Here is a 17,115-nt window from a genome sequence, read left to right as displayed (position 1 = left end):
TGAAATCGTTTTAAAAAGTCGTTACTTGGTCCACACAAGAGTGGGGAGATGTCCCCACTCTTACGCGTTTCCGGACGCTATTTCTGTCTGTTCAACTTATTTATTTGGACAGGTATGTTGTCCTATATGGCTCTGTACTCATTTATTGTCATTTTTATTATTATTATTATTATTTTTATTTTTATTATTCTTTCAGTACGTTTATTTTACCTCTGTATATTTATATATATATACTTTTTTTTTTTTTTTTGTTTTTTGTTTCCCGTATTGTTTTTTGTTTTATATACATCTTCTGTACTTTTTTAGCTTTGTATTTTGCGTATTTTTGTATGAAACTGTTGCTCTTGCCTTTGTTACTTTTTTTTGTTCTTTTCATTATATCTTTGTATTTTTATTTCTATCATTTTATCTTAACATAGTTTCATTTTGTATCTTTTTAGCCCTGATGAAGCCCTGCAAAGTGGGGCGAAACGTTGGAAAATAAATAGTTGTAAACTATTTTTATTTCTCCTTTGACCGCAACCCTGACCATCTCCCTATACATTAAATATTTAGTGCTTGGCCTTCTGTCCTGGGATAAATCAGTCATCAGAACTGCTTCTAACCTATTCATTGTATTTATTTCAATCAAACTATACAAAAATACATTTTGAATTGATACTAAAAAGATATGTATGCTAGATGATAGCAGTATAATTGGGATATTTATTTAATAATGATGTCGCTAAAAGGTTGGTGATCCTTTTTTACTTATTAATTGAAATTCATTTCATAATAGGTTATATTTTTGTTGGGATTGTAATGTATATTAATGTTTTTTGTTTAGGTTATACGTGATAGGAACTTAAAAAGTAAGGGATTTAAGACCTCTTTGGATAATAAATTCAAGAAAATGGAAGAAGTAACTATAGCAACAACTAAAACTGTAGAAATCAAAGAAAAGGTTGTAGTCAAGGAAACTATCGAAGAAATAGCGGTTAGCAACACTAATGGTATTGAAAAATTGGATAAAAATGTAAAAGATTTAGAAAACAACCATGATGATAATAGTAGCCTTCCTAAAGAGGAAAATCATTTATCTTTAAGGTTAAAAGAAGAGAGTGAAAATAAACCCACAGAAAAAAATGAACTTGAGGACAAAGTAGAATTAAAAACTACGATTCCAGAAACCTCCACTGAAACTGAACCGATTCAAGACAGTAATATTGAATCAAATACGGAGACAGAGGAGGCAAATAAAGTTTACTCTGCTAGTTTGTCAGATAATGATGCAGTTTCATCTGTAAGTTCTCAACAGGCCACTAATAATTCTACCCCAGGGGCAACAGATGATGAAGAAGAAGTAGAAGTTATTGAATCAAAGCCTGAATATGAATCTAATTCCAAGGAAAACAAATTGGGTACTGCAAAAGAAGAGAGGGAAGACAACAGTGACGTCTCTTATAGATCGTCTAAAGAGTCTACAGTTTCTTTTAATAAGGTCTTACTGAATACTAGTGCAGCCAGTAGTTATAAATCTAGCTATAGTAATCCCTCACGAATCTATGGGAGGCGTCCTGTCCGTTGTTTTCCAAGGAGTAGGAAAAGAAAAATGGAAGAAGATGCGGTCCAAAATTGTGACTTCAAACGAACTGGTAGTCCCTCTCAGCTAAGCCCTCGTTGGAGATTTTTCCCGTCAACCATGAACTTTTGGACTCCTAGAACAACTCCATTTGCATTTTCTTCTACAACTCCTATGAAAACCTTGAATGATTCAATGACTGTGAATATAGATGAAGATACGATACGTAATGATTTGGAAGATTCTGATTTGTTTTCTGATGCTGATGACTTTATCCAACAACCAGCCATGAAGAAGTCTCGATGGGGTTGTGCAATAATGTAGTCCGTCTTTCAAACATCTTTTCAAGAATGATCCTAACTGTTAATCAATCTCTCTTAGAAGCAATGTTATTCACCCTTTCCACTTTCTCTTGCCTGTTACAAAGTTGCAAAGAGTTTGTATCTATGAGTTTCTCTTGATGGACAAATTTTGGTTCAGTATATTTACCAAATAGCATAATCTCCTAACATCTGGATAATATTTTAATCATTTTTATATTTTAGAGAAGAAGAAAAAACTAAATACATAAGTTTTTTTTTTAATGAGAAAAAAAAGACAAAATCCTGTGATTTTATATACAAGTCTAGTTGTAGTAAAATTATGCTTTGTATAATTAAATAATTGTATATTTGAAATTAATTGTTACTAAGATTCTAAATATGTGACAACAAAAGGTATTAAAATGTGCCACAGATTTGACTGTAGTACATTATGTAGTTATTATTTATGAAAAATTAGGTAACGAAGTACCTTCATTTTTTTTTTAATTTTAATATATATTTATGTTATATAATTTCTTAATTGTATATGAACGTTTTGTACTGCAAACCAAATATAAAGTAAATTTGTTTTATCTTCATCGGCTCCTTTCTTTTCAATTTCAAATACCTTAACCTTAACTTGGTGCTCCTTAAATTTAAGGGTGCTCTACAAATTAGTAAATAAATCCAATATAAGTGTATATTATATAAAAAGGAGTTGCCACAGCACATCCTTCCTTTACCCACAGGCAAACTCATCTCAGATGCACTATAAACTTTGTGAAACTGACTTTATTGTGTTGTCGGACTCAAAAATAGACTTACTAAATGTTTGTTAGTTGATATAATAGTACTAAAAAATTAGCCAAGGAAGGGTTTTTGTAAATGCAATTAAGTCAGTTTAATAACATCTATTAAATGCATTTTAAAGCTGGCCAACACAGTAAAGTCAATTTCACAAAAATACAACTGTGTCATTGTTCTTCCAGAACAGCGATATAAAAAAAAAAAATTATTTATTAATAATCCGACATTATGGCCAAACTATTGTAAAATAGCTTGCAATTTCATTGAATGGACACTATACAAAAGATTTTGTCAGGTATTAATTTATATAGAGCTACTGGTATCAAATAAATCTTATATTTCAAATAAATAAACAAAACTTAAATGAAAATCCTTCAGTTTGAAATATTTATTGTCTTATTAAAATCATCCATTAGACTTTCAGGCATAATTACAAATTCAGAAAATAAGAATATAATCTGATATAGCATAAAATATTAGTGTAATAAATAGTACAAGCAAATCATTGATAGACTTTTTATTATTTATCTGACTAAGTCAGAATCCTGTTATCAAGCATTAGTTATCTCATTACTAACTTTTTTGTGGTATAACAATCATACAAAATGGCCTGAATTGATTATCATTTTTAATAATGACACAATAAAATCTGACAAATCATAAATGTGTAAGCGTATATATATGACATGAAGAACATAGAAAGAAACTTTTCACAACCAAAAAAAATTTACTAATAATTCTTCAATGATGAAGGTAAAGAACCATTTTTCTTGGCTTTTTCAAAATTTTCATAAAACTCTTTGAAATCAACATATGCAGGTATTTCAGTGGGCGGTGCTGGAAGTGAATTAGTGAGTCCACTTGAAGATGTGTTAGTATCAGTAGGAACATCTGTGAAGAAACAGAATATACTGTGGATATGATATGTTACAATTTTTAAACTACATAATGATTCAAAACCAGTAAAAGCAGACTAGTTCTGTTCTGAATGTAAAAATATGCTGGTAATAGGGACAACACAACTTTTCTATTCATCTTTATAGATGATAATAATTCTGCAGGGTAGAATAGAGACACACAAAAGTCATGACTATTCATTAACATGGATTGTTATCAAACTGCCTCAAATGATGTAAGTGTACCAATCAAGGTAAGATTGGTAATGGCAGCATCTCCTTGATGAATGGACTACAGATATTGTAAATGGATTCTTTTGTGTAAAATGAAAAATTTTAACTTTATATTGATTTTTTTTTAATTGGCAAAGTATAAAAATTAAATAATTGATCGTATAATTTCAAATATGAAGATGGTCAGGGTTGCAGTATAAAATAACCAAAATAGTTGGTTGTTAACTATTTTTGTTCTTTTTTACCACAACCCTGACCATCTAAATATATAAAAATTAAATATTGTTTTCACATTTAGTCCAGCTTTTAAAGTGTAGGACCACTTTACAATAACTCCTATTAATACTTAAAACTGATTACTACTTATACTTTAAAAAATTATAAAAAAGATTCAAGTACTTAATTTAATTACACTTTGTTTCATTCAAAACGTGAAATAAAATGAAACTTTTATGGTTAACTGTATTTTACAGTATAGAAACATTTCTGACAAAAAAAGTTACTTTCTTTTTAAATAAACAAAATATTAAAATACATTCTCTAGTAATAACAAAAAAAGTTTTCATATTGTTAAAATATTAATCACTACAGATTGATTAATTAAAATTATGGGGAATTAAAGACTGGTCACATTTTACTTTCACTAACCAAAATATATAGTATGGGGAAATATTGGGATCATCAAAAATTTTGAATTTCAGTTTTTAATGGAAATACACATTTTGAGTAACCCCAAATCCAAATAACCAAGTCTCACAAAAAGGTCTCTGTGGTCAGCCTAGCTCAAAGATGAAAATTTGAACAAAATTAAATTATATATTTTAGGCAGTTACATGACTGGAGTACAATAGTAACATTTCCAATAAAATCGCCAGATTTGAAATATCACTTAATAGAATAGATTTTTCACATTTTCCAAAACGGCTCTAATGATTTTGGTTAAATTCTCTATATCAACGTACAATTAAATGGTCTTTAATATCAACTAGATCTTATACTCATAAAAATTGTCTGACAGGACTTAAATGTCGAATTTTCAAAATGGCTTTCTTTAAAATGCCTTTACTTTTATTACTTTGAAAAACAAAACAAAAAAAAAACAGTTCTCAGTGCTAGTTATAAAAAACAATAATAAATTTTATAAATAATTAAAGAATAAAAATTGAAAAATCCCATATGAACGGGAAAAGCTGAGACAGCCTGATTTTTTCTGATTACATTATGGCTTGGTAATCGTTGTTAATCTGTTGTATTCTTGGCAGGAAAAAAATTTATATTCATCATTCCCACCTGAGAAAACCCTAAAATTGAAATCGTTATAAGAACAGAAAAATAAAAACCTTCAATTTAGTGTTATCATATAAACATGAAATCCCCATCTTCACATGGAAAAAAATTTGGTATAGTGTGGGCATCACAACTTTTGCTTATCATTGAAGTTTGAGATAAAATTATTCCTTGCTTCATGACATTGAAAGTAAATTCTGGCCATTGTGATAACAACCATGGAAACACAAAATTTTTTATTTTCTGCTTAACTTAATAATCAAATTCTTTCATATATTTAAAAAAAGAGAAATGACCAACTCGGTTTGATTTGATTTGATATTTAAGCCCTTTCAGACTATTTCAATAAGAATTAGACCTAACTGATATCAACTTTTTTAGTGTCAGAGGCCTTTGCTGCACTGGTGAAAAGTTACAAAAAAACTTGTAAGTTCAGAGAAGACCTATTTTAGTTTATCTCAGTATTGATAAATATCTTTTGAGGATTACCTCTCCCTCCAGCACAAGGCATGGGAAAATTGAAGTTTCTAACAAGTAGTGTGATGTCGTCACGTCTGCTCTGCCCGAGGGAGTCACAAGACATATACATATCATGGTGTTTCCTCACAACCTTATCTACAACTGTTTGAGCAACTCCATTAACGGTAGACTGTACTCGAAACTGAGAACCAATAAAAATGGAATATTTAAGTTTTATATGTAATACAGAGATGTATCTAAAATAATATTAAGATAAGAAATCAAAATAAGTACCTCTGAAACCACCATCTGTATAATATCCTTATTTACTTGATTTGTACCCGTAGCTTCTTCTAAAGATTTATACAGTCCATCAGATAGTAAGAGGAGAAAACTGCCAACAGAATTTATTTTTTATTTTTTTTATAAATTAGATAGTTATTCTATATTCATAATACAAAAAAAAAAATCTACTCTAGCTTAAAACTTGAATCACTTAATCATACAATAACAAATCACGCACTTTGTCCAAGCTTAATGATAATTGATTCTAAAAGATTAAAAGATCTTAATGTACTACAAGTAACCTTAATGAACTACTCATTATATTAAATTATAAATATTATTTTATTTTCATTTATTTATTATTTATATTAGATGAATATATACTTCAATCTTGATAATCTGACAAATCAAGGATTGACGAGTAGAGATAATATAATAACCATTATATGGGTTTAGAAACATTGATCATCAAACCCCCTTTCTCCCACTCATTATGACCACTCTAAAGGTTCTTTCAAACATTATGAAATTGTTAGTTTATGACCATGTCAGATTACAATCGAGATTGTACTGAATATACAAAATTTTTCACTAAAACCTCACTGCTAACCTGCAAGAATCATCTAAATCAATGCCTCCTTGAAGCTCAGGTTCAGCAATAATGGGTTCCTCTTGTGCACTATTAAGTTCTTCAAACTCAGTATAGTTTCTCTTAACAAGGTAATTACCAAGACACCTTGTATTTTCTTGATTTCCTAAACGACATGCTAAAAACAAAATATTTCATTTACAAAAATGTCCTTTAAATCATAAAAAAAACATGTAAACATAACAATGAAATTAGTTATAACTAGGACTAGAATTTTCATGAAGTTTACTGAGAAAGATATCACTAGGTACCAGATCACTGATTATGTTTTGGCACATTTGAGATCAATTTAAATTGTGTATTTCATTTCATTTTCATATTTATTTTTCATTTTTACATGCATCGAAACTTCGATAAGGATGGGTATGAAGAAAAAAAAGTCTTCAAAATATCAGTTGACAATCCCCAATACTGCTCATAAGCTCAATGCAACTTGCAAGGCTAATCCTCAAATTCACTAGAATTGATTGTGTTGTCCTTCATATTAATATAATCCTAGAACCTAACTAGATCTCTCCTTTAATTGTACTCTTTAACCAAAAAACACAAATAATTTAGTACTAAAGTTCCTCTGCCTTTCATTTTACTCAGAGCAAAGGAGTTTCAGTTCATTGTCTATCAGAGAAAATTATAGGTTTTAAATGGATGATTATCAGTGTCATGATTTTATTTTTGTTTCTAAATGAGTAGTGTCTGGACCTCACGAGTTTATGCTTTTACATACTCCTTAAACAGTTTGTTCTAAATTCACTAATATAGATTAGTTGATTTTATTTGTTGAAAACAAACTTTTTAAAACCTCCAAGCCTATGCAAGTTTTCAAGGAAATTACTCTCAACTATCTCCACAGCCATTTCATTAGCATTTGTTAAAGAAAGGGAATAGTAGAGGCTGCTGAGTAGTAATCCAAAAACTTTGCCAAAATAAAGGACATTCTTTTTGGAGGTTAGTGAGTCATCAGCAGCAATCTCATGAATTGTAGGGAAATAGGATTTTGAAAAATAATCTGGCTCCTATCCAGCATTATTATTCCACAACTTGAATCACAGCCTTCATTCAAGTGTAGAGAATTAATGAAGCAATTTGTAAAATGGAAAGTGCCTCCGGAAAAATAGGAAGCAATCCATATAAAACTCCAAGATGTATACAAAAATAAATTCAGGTTTTCTATCATTAGAGGAAAGGAGAAGACAGGGTATCCATAAAATGAGTGTAGCACATTTGAAAGTTAGTTAAGGCCTTTTATGACATAGTTTTAAGTTTAAAAAATTGTAAAATCCACAAGTTTATGACACTATTTTCTGATAATAAGCTGATCATTTATTTCTAATTTATTGATTCAACAATTTTATTGGATTTACATATTTCATATATTGCTTACATACTTGTTTTAAAATTAATACCTATATGTGTACGTATTTACCATTTTTAATTAAACCACAATCCTAACCCTAATTATAGTAATCTTAAATTATTACTAAAAGATTATAAAACACAATCAGTTTCTCAAACATAAATCCATGTATTTAATTGTTTAGAAGTGATATAATATCTGTTAGGATAGTCTGTTAAAATGAGATATGCTATCTCTGGTAAGCACTAACATGATTTTATGTAATTTGTAATTGGCAAATTGTTGACTGTTTTGTAATCATTCGAAAATAATCTAATAATAGACTTTTTATAATTTTTTGAATTTTTCCTCAAATCAATCAAAAGAAGGAATTCAAATCAATTAAAATTATTCCACTTATGGTCTTTTCCAGATTTCTTCCCAACAATTATGGTTGAAAACATGGTATTTAATAAAAAAAAAAAAATGTTGTTTATTAATGTTCCCTCCACCACCTCCAACCAACTTCTCCTTATACAATACAATATTTTGGCTTTGAAACAATTTTGGTTGAAAATTTAAAGATGCGTTCATTCATTTGCCCAACCAAGCTATGAACCCACATTCGCTAACCTTTCATTGGATCTTACAATAATCTTTTTTGTTGAATAAAAGATAGTTTGAGGCAAGTGCTAGTTATGTATCCATGCTTTGTGCTTAGTTATTATTGTGTGAGAATGAAAGAATTTTCATAACCTTTAAAATCAATAGCTAACTATAGTTTAAGATTTTATACTTAAAAATTCTATGAACTATGGATGAATAAATTCTTTAAAATTTTGTCAATTAATTTCATCAGTAAATTTTTTATTTTATACAGCACAAATTTTAAGCATCTGATAAATTATTAGAACCAAAGCTGAATTTAATAGCCATTAGAATATAAATACACGTGATAACCATCCAGGACTATTTCTATTCATTTTTATCATATACTATCTTCTCTACTGATATTTAAGTTATCTTTCATTTAGTTTCCTTTTATTTTTTTTTTTTTATGATAAAAAGTTTTAAATGAAGATAATAAATATCCTACACAATCGATGCTATGCTTTCTAGAACAAGACACAAGCAAGCTATCAAGCATTTTAGATTTTTTATGTTGCAGTAAATGGCAAAAGTGAAAATCTGGCTCTAGATTTAATATATTGTAAAGTATTATTTATAAAAGATATGTTATATAACCTAAGAATGATTAAAAAAAAAAAAAAACCTTCCAAATATTTAGTTCGGTGTAGCTTCCCCACAATTTCTACCTTTGAAATTTTATTTGATTTTCTTTTTTTTTTTTACATAGTCCCTAATTTTTTTTTTCTGAGAAATACCAATCTGGGAAATTACCCTTTGTCTACAGATTTCTATTAAGCAGATTTTGAGGTTAATGACAAGTCGTTTGAGAATATGTTAAATATTTGAGGAATATCAACAGGATAGCCCTTTTAAAATGTAGGCATATCCAGGAAAATAATTTTTAAAGCTGTAATGAATATTACAATTAGTAATACACATAATTACTAGATACTTACATTGTCCTTTTTCAAATTTTAAACCCAAATTAAATAAACGCAAAATTTCATCTTCATTACCGAGATCATGATCTACACTGAGCTGTACTACTTTATGAACACCATATTTATCAGTTTTGCATAACAGAGCTCTACTGTCACCAACATTAGCCACGTACAGTTTGTTGCCTGTAACTAAAGCTACAACGGCAGTTGTGCCACAGGACAGTTGATTATTTAATGAATTCAACTGCTCAACCTGAAATGTAATGTCCCAATGTATAATAACGAATAAGAAAGTAAGTCAAATAATTATTAAAAATTTAAATATACCACATCAGGATATGTTTCATATTGTTCACTTAAACTTAATCCTTCAGTTTCAAGCAACAGACTCGTTCTTTGGGCCACTTTATCATCAAGAGATTCCAAAAAGTTTTTTTCCACAGTCAAAAAGGCTTGACTAAAAGGAAAAATCACAACAATATTCTTACAGAAATAAAATACACGGCTAAATCTCAAAATTTACCTCAAGACTTCTTTAATTTCCTGATCCCTAAACTTCCCTGACAACTGGCCAAGAAGAAGTTCAGCTGCAAGTCCTTGTACTGCAAATTCAGCCGCCTGTATTCCATCATGACCATCAAATACACCATACAAGAATGTATTTGAATCAAGGCTACCAGAATGAAAACTTGTTTCTTCGAATGGATGTTCTTCTAGCCTGTGTCCATCTTTTCGGTAGATTTGATTTGTGGAATAACCAACTCCTTAAGAGGGAAATCTACATTATACACTCTTTCCCATTAATTCCATGAAACATAAAAAATGACTTTAATCTTCAGGAATAAAATCATACCCTACCAGAATTCTTGCAAACTGGTAATGCATCTGTCCAACTTGGAACTTCAACACTAAAATTTTTCAACCTATCACTCTCAGATGTGGTGGGCATAATAAATAAAAACGAAGAATATAGTAAGAAAATGAATTGTGACTTAACTCCTGTCCTAGTTTCATTAAATAATAGTTGGTATCATTGCAAGATATTAAAATAATAAATGATAAAAAAAATTTAAACCGGACCAATAAACAAGAGTCAAACCACAATCCACAATACAGGTTATGCTACCATGTAGGTAGGTAAAAATCTAACACCAAAAAATTACTCAAATTTTAAAAATAAAAATCATACTACGATAAGTATTAATCATAAGATACACATCAATATAATGATGGTTTCAGATCACTAAGCCTAAAATGCGAAACCCATACTTTCATTTCAAAAACTTCTTTCTACTTAAGACTTAAACTGACTGTAAAACTGCTAAATCTCTATTAATGGCGCATTTAATGTGTTTTGTATAAAAGTCAAATATTCAATGTTTTTAAAACAGAGAAAAGGCAGTTTAGGAAACAGCTCTGATCTTTCCTTAGCCAACAAAGCCCAAATTGGGAGAGAGTCTTCCTTACTTTACGGATTCTTCTTAAACTCTGAGCAAGTTCCTTATGTATAATGGGTGACTAGCCAAGTTCTCTGTTGTTTCGGAGGCCCCAATAATGAGAGTGAGCTTACGTTTCTTGTACGTGTTTCGTGAACATTTCATCGGCTTCTAAAGTTAATTTTGAGTTGCGATTGAAATTAGAACAAAAACGTTAGTGAAGAAAAATCATAAGTGATTCTGAATATGGAAAAATCATATGTGAAGGTAAATGTTTAGTTTGACTGCGACTATTAAAATATTTAATTAAATACTCCTTGTTTTTCCCTTAAAAATTGCATAATTTAACCGATCAGGTAGAAATCGAGTTTCGGAAGAAGTGCGGTTTCATCGCCAACTATTGTCGTGCAGTCTAAATCTTCGCAGACATTAAGTGATACAGCCTGCGAAAACTTAACTTGCAGTGTAGGAACCCATAATGTTATGGGTTATAATGTTATAATGGTTAATAGTCGTAAAAGACCACTGCTGATCAATCAGGACAACGGAAACGGCTAATAGTTGCACATTTAACAGTTTCAGATCCCACTACATTCCAAAAAGTGGCGAAATATTAAGAGGAACAGACTCAGATAACATTTCCATAACTATTAAACATTAAAATGAACAATACTGGCCTCATAAAGCTTACCACATAATTCTTATGTGATTAATGAAAAATTAGATGATTGGTGACAACTATCGAAGGCATCAATACAGCACAATGGTACGTTAATGAGAAAACTTTTCACATAGACTTACATATTCCTTACTATCGACGTTTTAGTACTATTCCGATACCCAATCACACAATAGAACAAACAGTCACGAAACTAACAGCTGAGAACACCAAGAGTCATGGACGAGGGATCTTTTAAAATGAAATCAATGCTGGGAATACGTACGTTGGGTGCTATTCTTCTTGAAGCTTCTCACATAAATTGTAATCTTAAAGGCAGGCTATCTGAATTGTATAAACTGTGAATTTGACCGTTAAAAAAGTAAATATGTACATAGAGGGGGTAGTTTTACACGGTTTTGTCAGTCTTCCAAAGAGATTCCTGTCTACTGAATCGTAGGCTGTTTTGAAATCGACTAATAAGGCATGACCATTCTTATCTACTTCCCATCGTTTTTTCGAGTATCTGCTTAATGACAAAGGTCTGGTCTAGCGTGCTCTTTCCTTTCCTGAATTCTGCTTGGTGGTCACCTATTATATTCTCATAATATCGATATATTCCTATTATATTCTCAGATATCCGATTCAGAAGGATATTGGCCATAATCTCACCGGAAGGAGTGGTATGCTTCTGTAATTGCCGCACTCATACCTGAAGCCCTTCTTTAGGATAGAACAGATTTGGCCTTTTGCTTTTAGAAAGATAAAAAAGTTATCTTGTGATTATCTATTTATCATCACCAAAACATCATAAAATCATTATTTTTTCCAGTTCTCTGAAACTTCAATGATTAGAATATTCGTAAAAATGTTTTCATGGTTCTGATAAAACACATTTATGACTTAATAGAATTATTATCAAATAATAAATTTTTGCGTTTATTTAAAGTTGAGCGAGTTTACGAACAACAGCTGTGTCCAGATAAGATCAGTCTGATGAGAGAATAGTTTAATAAACATGGCCAACAAAAATTTAATGAAATAATCTATTTCGTTCAAATATGTCAAACCAATCATTTGAAAATTGTACTGCATTTAGGAAATAACAAGATAGCGATAATTATGATGAAAATTAATATCGGGACAAGTGAAGCACGTAGTACAATTTCTTAATAGAAATGCTACGACTAATGAACTGGTGAACTGCTTTTCCAGTTTTAGTTAATTTTTTTTTTATTGTTAATCATTATGAGTAATGTATCAAGCGCAAAACCTTGATGTTATTCAATCAGAAACTTAAGATATCAATTCTTAAATTTTCAGTTTAATGAGTTTCGCATCCAAAGATATAAGAATGTATTGGCGCCTACCCTGGAAAGTAAGTCAGAAACCTCGTTTAAGGCTGTCATGTTGATAAATCTGAGCTCAAGGTTATATCTTGAGTAGTCCCCCAGTTTGTTCCAAAGGTGACGGACGTGTCGTTCTCTTGACGTTTAACTTATTTCCCTTAATCTTTTGTCTGCTGCTGTTTTCATCCTTACATTTTTAACCGAGATGGCTTCAGCTATTCATGGCATATCGGTAAAGTTACCGAAAGTTATTAAAAAGACAAACTGGGGGATTTCTGCCGTTTTAGGAGCGAAGAATCAGTTTAATAAAAGAACATATTTCACATACAGCCGTGAATTATGTCATGTTGTCGATCACGAACCTAAAGTAGTGACTGCTGAGGAAGCTGTGAACATTATCAAGTCTGGTAAGTTTAGAATACAATAGGTTCTCATCATCATAACATATTTCTCATTGAATTTATATCAGATTGTGGTGTCTTTTGGTATCTGTTCCTCTTTCATTTTTACCTTTTGGTGTTTTAATATCTTATATTAAAACATTATTTTCTAAACTTTCATTGTTTCTTTGTCTAATAATTATATAAACCAAACAATCTGAATATTATGAAACTTCTTCAGGAGGGTTGTATTTATTCTACAATTTTTTTTGGAGTTACTTATGTTAAATTTATAAATACTTTTAATTCTGAAGTGATTTGTCATTTTCTGTACAACAATATTATCAATTTATTTTAGATGATACAGTTTTCTTGAGTGGTGCGGCTGCAACACCCATTGAATTGGCGAATGCGTTGGCATGTCATGCTAAAGTGAACAAGTTGAAAAATATTACTGTTTGCCATATGCATACTGAAGGCCCCGCTTTATATGCTCAAAAAGAATTTCAAGGTATATTTAATTTTTGTATATTTATGATGTTAATTAAATCTATCATTCATTTCTTTTAGTTACGTTTAAATCATCAAATCACTAAGTATAATTTTTTTTTGTGACATAATTAATATTATTATTGTAAGTGTGAAATTGTAACATTAATCAATTCATTATTCATTCTTTCCAAGTTCAATGAACTTTATTTAATACCATTAATATTTGTTTCATATCACTTGTAGGTATGTTTTTTATAATTATCCTTCGGTTTAAAGTTTAATAACCTCTTTCCTATTTCATTATTGAGCATTATTTAGTATTTTTTTATCTGTTATCTTATTGTTAGATAATGTATGAAAGTGTAATGGATTAAATAGTCCGAAGAAGAGTTGTTTATCAATCTATTTTTAGCTACAGCATTATTGGTCAGCCTACGATGGAGGCATATTGCTCATTTATCAATATCTATATTTATGTTACACTATATTTCAATTTTAAGAATGTATAATGAAAATATTTGTTTACTCTTTTTTCAGAGCATTTCCGTTCACTATCTTTCTTCATGGGAGGTAATGTGAGGAAAGCAGTTGCAGATGGTACATCAGATGCTATTCCTATATTTCTTCAAGATATTCCATCACTGTTCCATAGGAAAATTGTTCAGCCTGATGTGGCCATAGTTCAAGTAATTATCCTTAAGTGGCATCAATTTTTATATATCATATTTAAGTATTTTTAATATAAAGCATATTTTATTGACATTATCTTTTTGAATATTACTATGAAAATTTATTATTTATTTCATTTTTTGTTTTATTTTCTTCTTAAATATAAATATGGAATTTTATTATTTATTTCAATTTTTGAAAGAATAATACATGGAATTTATTGAGTTAGTATAACTGTTTTGCCATATGCATACTTCTCAATGTTTCTACTTCCAGATGTGTTTAGAATGTAATATTTTCTATTGAAATGATCAAGATGGTATAGGCCTTATTTGTTTTGTATTTATTTTAAAACAGTATTAGTTGTAATAAAAAAGAAAAGAAAAAAAAAACTGAACTAAGTATTAATTTGAAATATTGTTTGATTTACTTACATCATTTTGAATTGAAATATTGGTGATATAAATTATCTCTTATCAGTAGCCATACATATTTTCAGTTAAATATTATTGAAATGTAATAATTTAGATAAACTTTTCCCTTTTTATTGTATGTCACATACACTCACACTCAATTATAAATATATATGTGTGTGTGTTTATTTATATTTATGTGTCCTAACTTTGGATCTATTGTATGACTTACTTGAAGGTTTGTCAAAGCTTCAAGGATGTATATTTTTTAAAATCAAGGTTAATTGATTAGGTTTCACAAAAGGATATTATTTGATTATTCGGTTGAAAAGAGATTTATGTCTGTTTTTAACTTGATTTACAATCTTTGATAAATTTAAAAAAGTTTAATTATTCTTTTAACTTTAGTTATCATTGTTGTTGTCTATTTGGCAATGAAGCCTGGGCCTTGAATTATTTTTTAAAAGTACTACGGGACACATTGTTTATGTCAAGGTTGTTTTTTAACTTTTCCTTGTATGACAAAGTTAACAAACATTTACTTTAAAATTCTTGTATTATGTAGTTATTAATCTATTATTGATGAGGAAAGTTGTAAGCATTAGTAATTATTTTTAAATTCTTAGAAGCTTCAAGTTCTTTTTAAAACCATTGAAATAGACAATTGATTTTTGCTTCTTTGTTTTTATTAACTTGTCCAATACTTTTTTTTTTTTTTAATGACTACTATTACTTTTTTTTCTATTAGTTTTATTATTAAACTTTCAAGGTATAACAATGCTGTTAATGTTCCTTGTATTTTTCTTCTTAGGTATTAGTTCACTAAACTATTAGAGTTGTGAAAGGATTAAGTTTTAGGTCTATTCGACCTCTTTATTGGAAAAAAATACCTCAGCAATTTTTTTTTTAATACTCATTAGTTCTAGTGAAGTATGATCGACTGTTTGCTTAATTTCCTTTATTTAATAATATTTATGTTAATCATTAACCAGACCTTTCCATATATATTTATTTGTCTTATCCTTGGAGTTTTATCAATGGGCAGATTCTCCAGATTTTTATATCATATCATTATACCACTTACAGCAAATTTACTTGTTGTATATATTTTTATACAGTTGTAAATAGCAATAAATAAATTTAAAAAAAAAATTGTTTTATCCAGTTCTAATGGAACGTTAATTAGGTGATGGTTAATATGACTAATATTTTTTGTTCTATAACATGATAGCAGAAATTCTGCATTATTTAGTAATGCATATTTTTCTTTCCAATTAAATATTTGTCGTAGTTTTAATTAACATTTTAATGTTATGTATTCAGGTTTCTCCTCCAGATCAGCATGGATTCTGTAGCTTTGGTACAAGTGTAGATTGTGTCAAGGCCGCAGCAGCACATAGTAAAGTTATAATTGGTAAGCAGTTTCTTAATTAGACTTCATTGCTTTAAGTAATTATATGAAACCAATTTTTTTCTTAAATAACTTTTAATTTGATTTTGTTTTAAAAACTTTGAAAAAAATTAATAATCATTTGTTATTTTTTTCTTCAATTCTTGACTGAACCCTTTTTTCATAATTCTTTGTATTTTTAAAGAAATTTAAACATCAAAATTGCTCTCATGTTCAGTAATTATTTTTAAAATAATTGTTTTTGGTTTACTTGTTTACTGTTAAAGACTTAACATATTTGTTCTAAAATTAAAATCAAAATTCTTCATTGGTACCATTGTTTATTGAGTATTTAATAACCATTTTTCTAGATTTATAGATTTTTTGAAATTTATTGATTTATTAATTTTTAATTTAATTAAAAGCTACTTTGAATTCAATTTTAGAAGTAGTCATGGTTATCAAAAGGGAAAACAGCTTTTATCTCTAATAGCTCTTTGATTTAGTCAATTATATATGATTGCAGAGCTGATTGAAGTTACTTATGTGACTTTAAAAGGCTTGTGATTCTGATTAATTTGGCATTATAAAAAGTATAGTTGTTATTGTAAGGACAAACTTTGATCATTTCCTTAAATCCTTTTTTCTAATAATAGTATTCATAGCCTCCCTATTTGCAAATTCTTAGGAATAAAATTGCATAGCAATGTCTAATATTTTGATTTGAAATTTAATACTTACTTAAAATTATTATTATTTTTATGTTAGATGTTCCCTTGGATATTTTCACTAATATTCTACAAAGAAAGTAGTGTAATGCCTGATTCAGCACTATATTTCAACAGCAATATTTCATTTATGTCTGTTCAGTTTTAAATAGGAAAATTTAATTCAGAAGTGATGTTTGGTATGTTTACTTTATATACATATAAATATAAATATAA

General features: G+C 29.0%; 3 protein-coding genes across 4 annotated transcripts in view; 2 read left to right on the top strand and 1 right to left on the bottom strand.

Moving 5' to 3' along the window:
* The window catches only part of LOC106678305 (uncharacterized protein DDB_G0284459), a 12,250-nt gene extending 9,788 nt beyond the window's left edge, over nt 1–2,462 (top strand). The window contains exon 3 of the mRNA XM_067045469.1: nt 827–2,462. Within this exon, the coding sequence (XP_066901570.1) occupies nt 827–1,885 (1,059 nt within the window). The 3' untranslated portion in view covers nt 1,886–2,462. The remainder of the gene's footprint in view (nt 1–826) is intronic.
* A 525-nt stretch (nt 2,463–2,987) lies between these two features.
* Nucleotides 2,988–11,076, bottom strand: LOC106678348 (TGF-beta-activated kinase 1 and MAP3K7-binding protein 1). 2 transcript variants are annotated; one of them, XM_014416811.3, is made up of 8 exons: nt 10,955–11,076; nt 9,908–10,148; nt 9,712–9,841; nt 9,400–9,637; nt 6,442–6,598; nt 5,841–5,940; nt 5,577–5,748; nt 2,988–3,561 (listed from the first exon to the last, which is right to left on the bottom strand). In XM_014416811.3, exons 1-8 carry the CDS (start codon nt 10,983–10,985, stop codon nt 3,401–3,403), a joined length of 1,230 nt encoding a protein of 409 aa, XP_014272297.1. In that variant the 5' UTR covers nt 10,986–11,076; the 3' UTR covers nt 2,988–3,400. The 2 variants fall into 2 exon arrangements, with proteins under 2 accessions (XP_014272297.1, XP_014272296.1); XM_014416810.2 differs by lacking the exon at nt 10,955–11,076 and adding an exon at nt 10,243–10,843.
* A 1,831-nt stretch (nt 11,077–12,907) lies between these two features.
* LOC106678338 (4-hydroxybutyrate coenzyme A transferase) overlaps nt 12,908–17,115 on the top strand; it is a 12,119-nt gene continuing 7,911 nt past the window's right edge. The window contains exons 1-4 of the mRNA XM_014416793.3: nt 12,908–13,234; nt 13,566–13,718; nt 14,237–14,385; nt 16,105–16,195. Of these exons, the coding sequence (XP_014272279.1) occupies nt 13,033–13,234; nt 13,566–13,718; nt 14,237–14,385; nt 16,105–16,195 (595 nt within the window). The 5' untranslated portion in view covers nt 12,908–13,032. The remainder of the gene's footprint in view (nt 13,235–13,565; nt 13,719–14,236; nt 14,386–16,104; nt 16,196–17,115) is intronic.

The sequence above is a fragment of the Halyomorpha halys genome, unplaced genomic scaffold (genome assembly GCF_000696795.3).
Source record: "Halyomorpha halys isolate HHAL.00 unplaced genomic scaffold, Hhal_1.1 Scaffold134.1, whole genome shotgun sequence".
In the NCBI taxonomy this organism is placed as follows: Eukaryota; Metazoa; Arthropoda; class Insecta; order Hemiptera; family Pentatomidae; genus Halyomorpha; species Halyomorpha halys.
Note: the sequence above shows the minus strand (reverse complement) of the source record. Positions and strands in the feature narration are given on the sequence as shown.

Excerpts from the sequence above, each read along its gene's own strand:
- LOC106678348 (XM_014416810.2), bottom strand. The coding sequence starts at position 10,333 with ATGCCCACCACATCTGAGAGTGATAGGTTGAAAAATTTTAGTGTTGAA. Across the intron at positions 6,599-9,399 it reads AAAATTTGAAAAAGGACAAT|CATGTCGTTTAGGAAATCAA; the intron begins GTAAGTATCTAG and ends TTTTGTTTTTAG. Across the intron at positions 5,941-6,441 it reads GATTTAGATGATTCTTGCAG|TTTTCTCCTCTTACTATCTG; the intron begins GTTAGCAGTGAG and ends TTCTGTTGGCAG.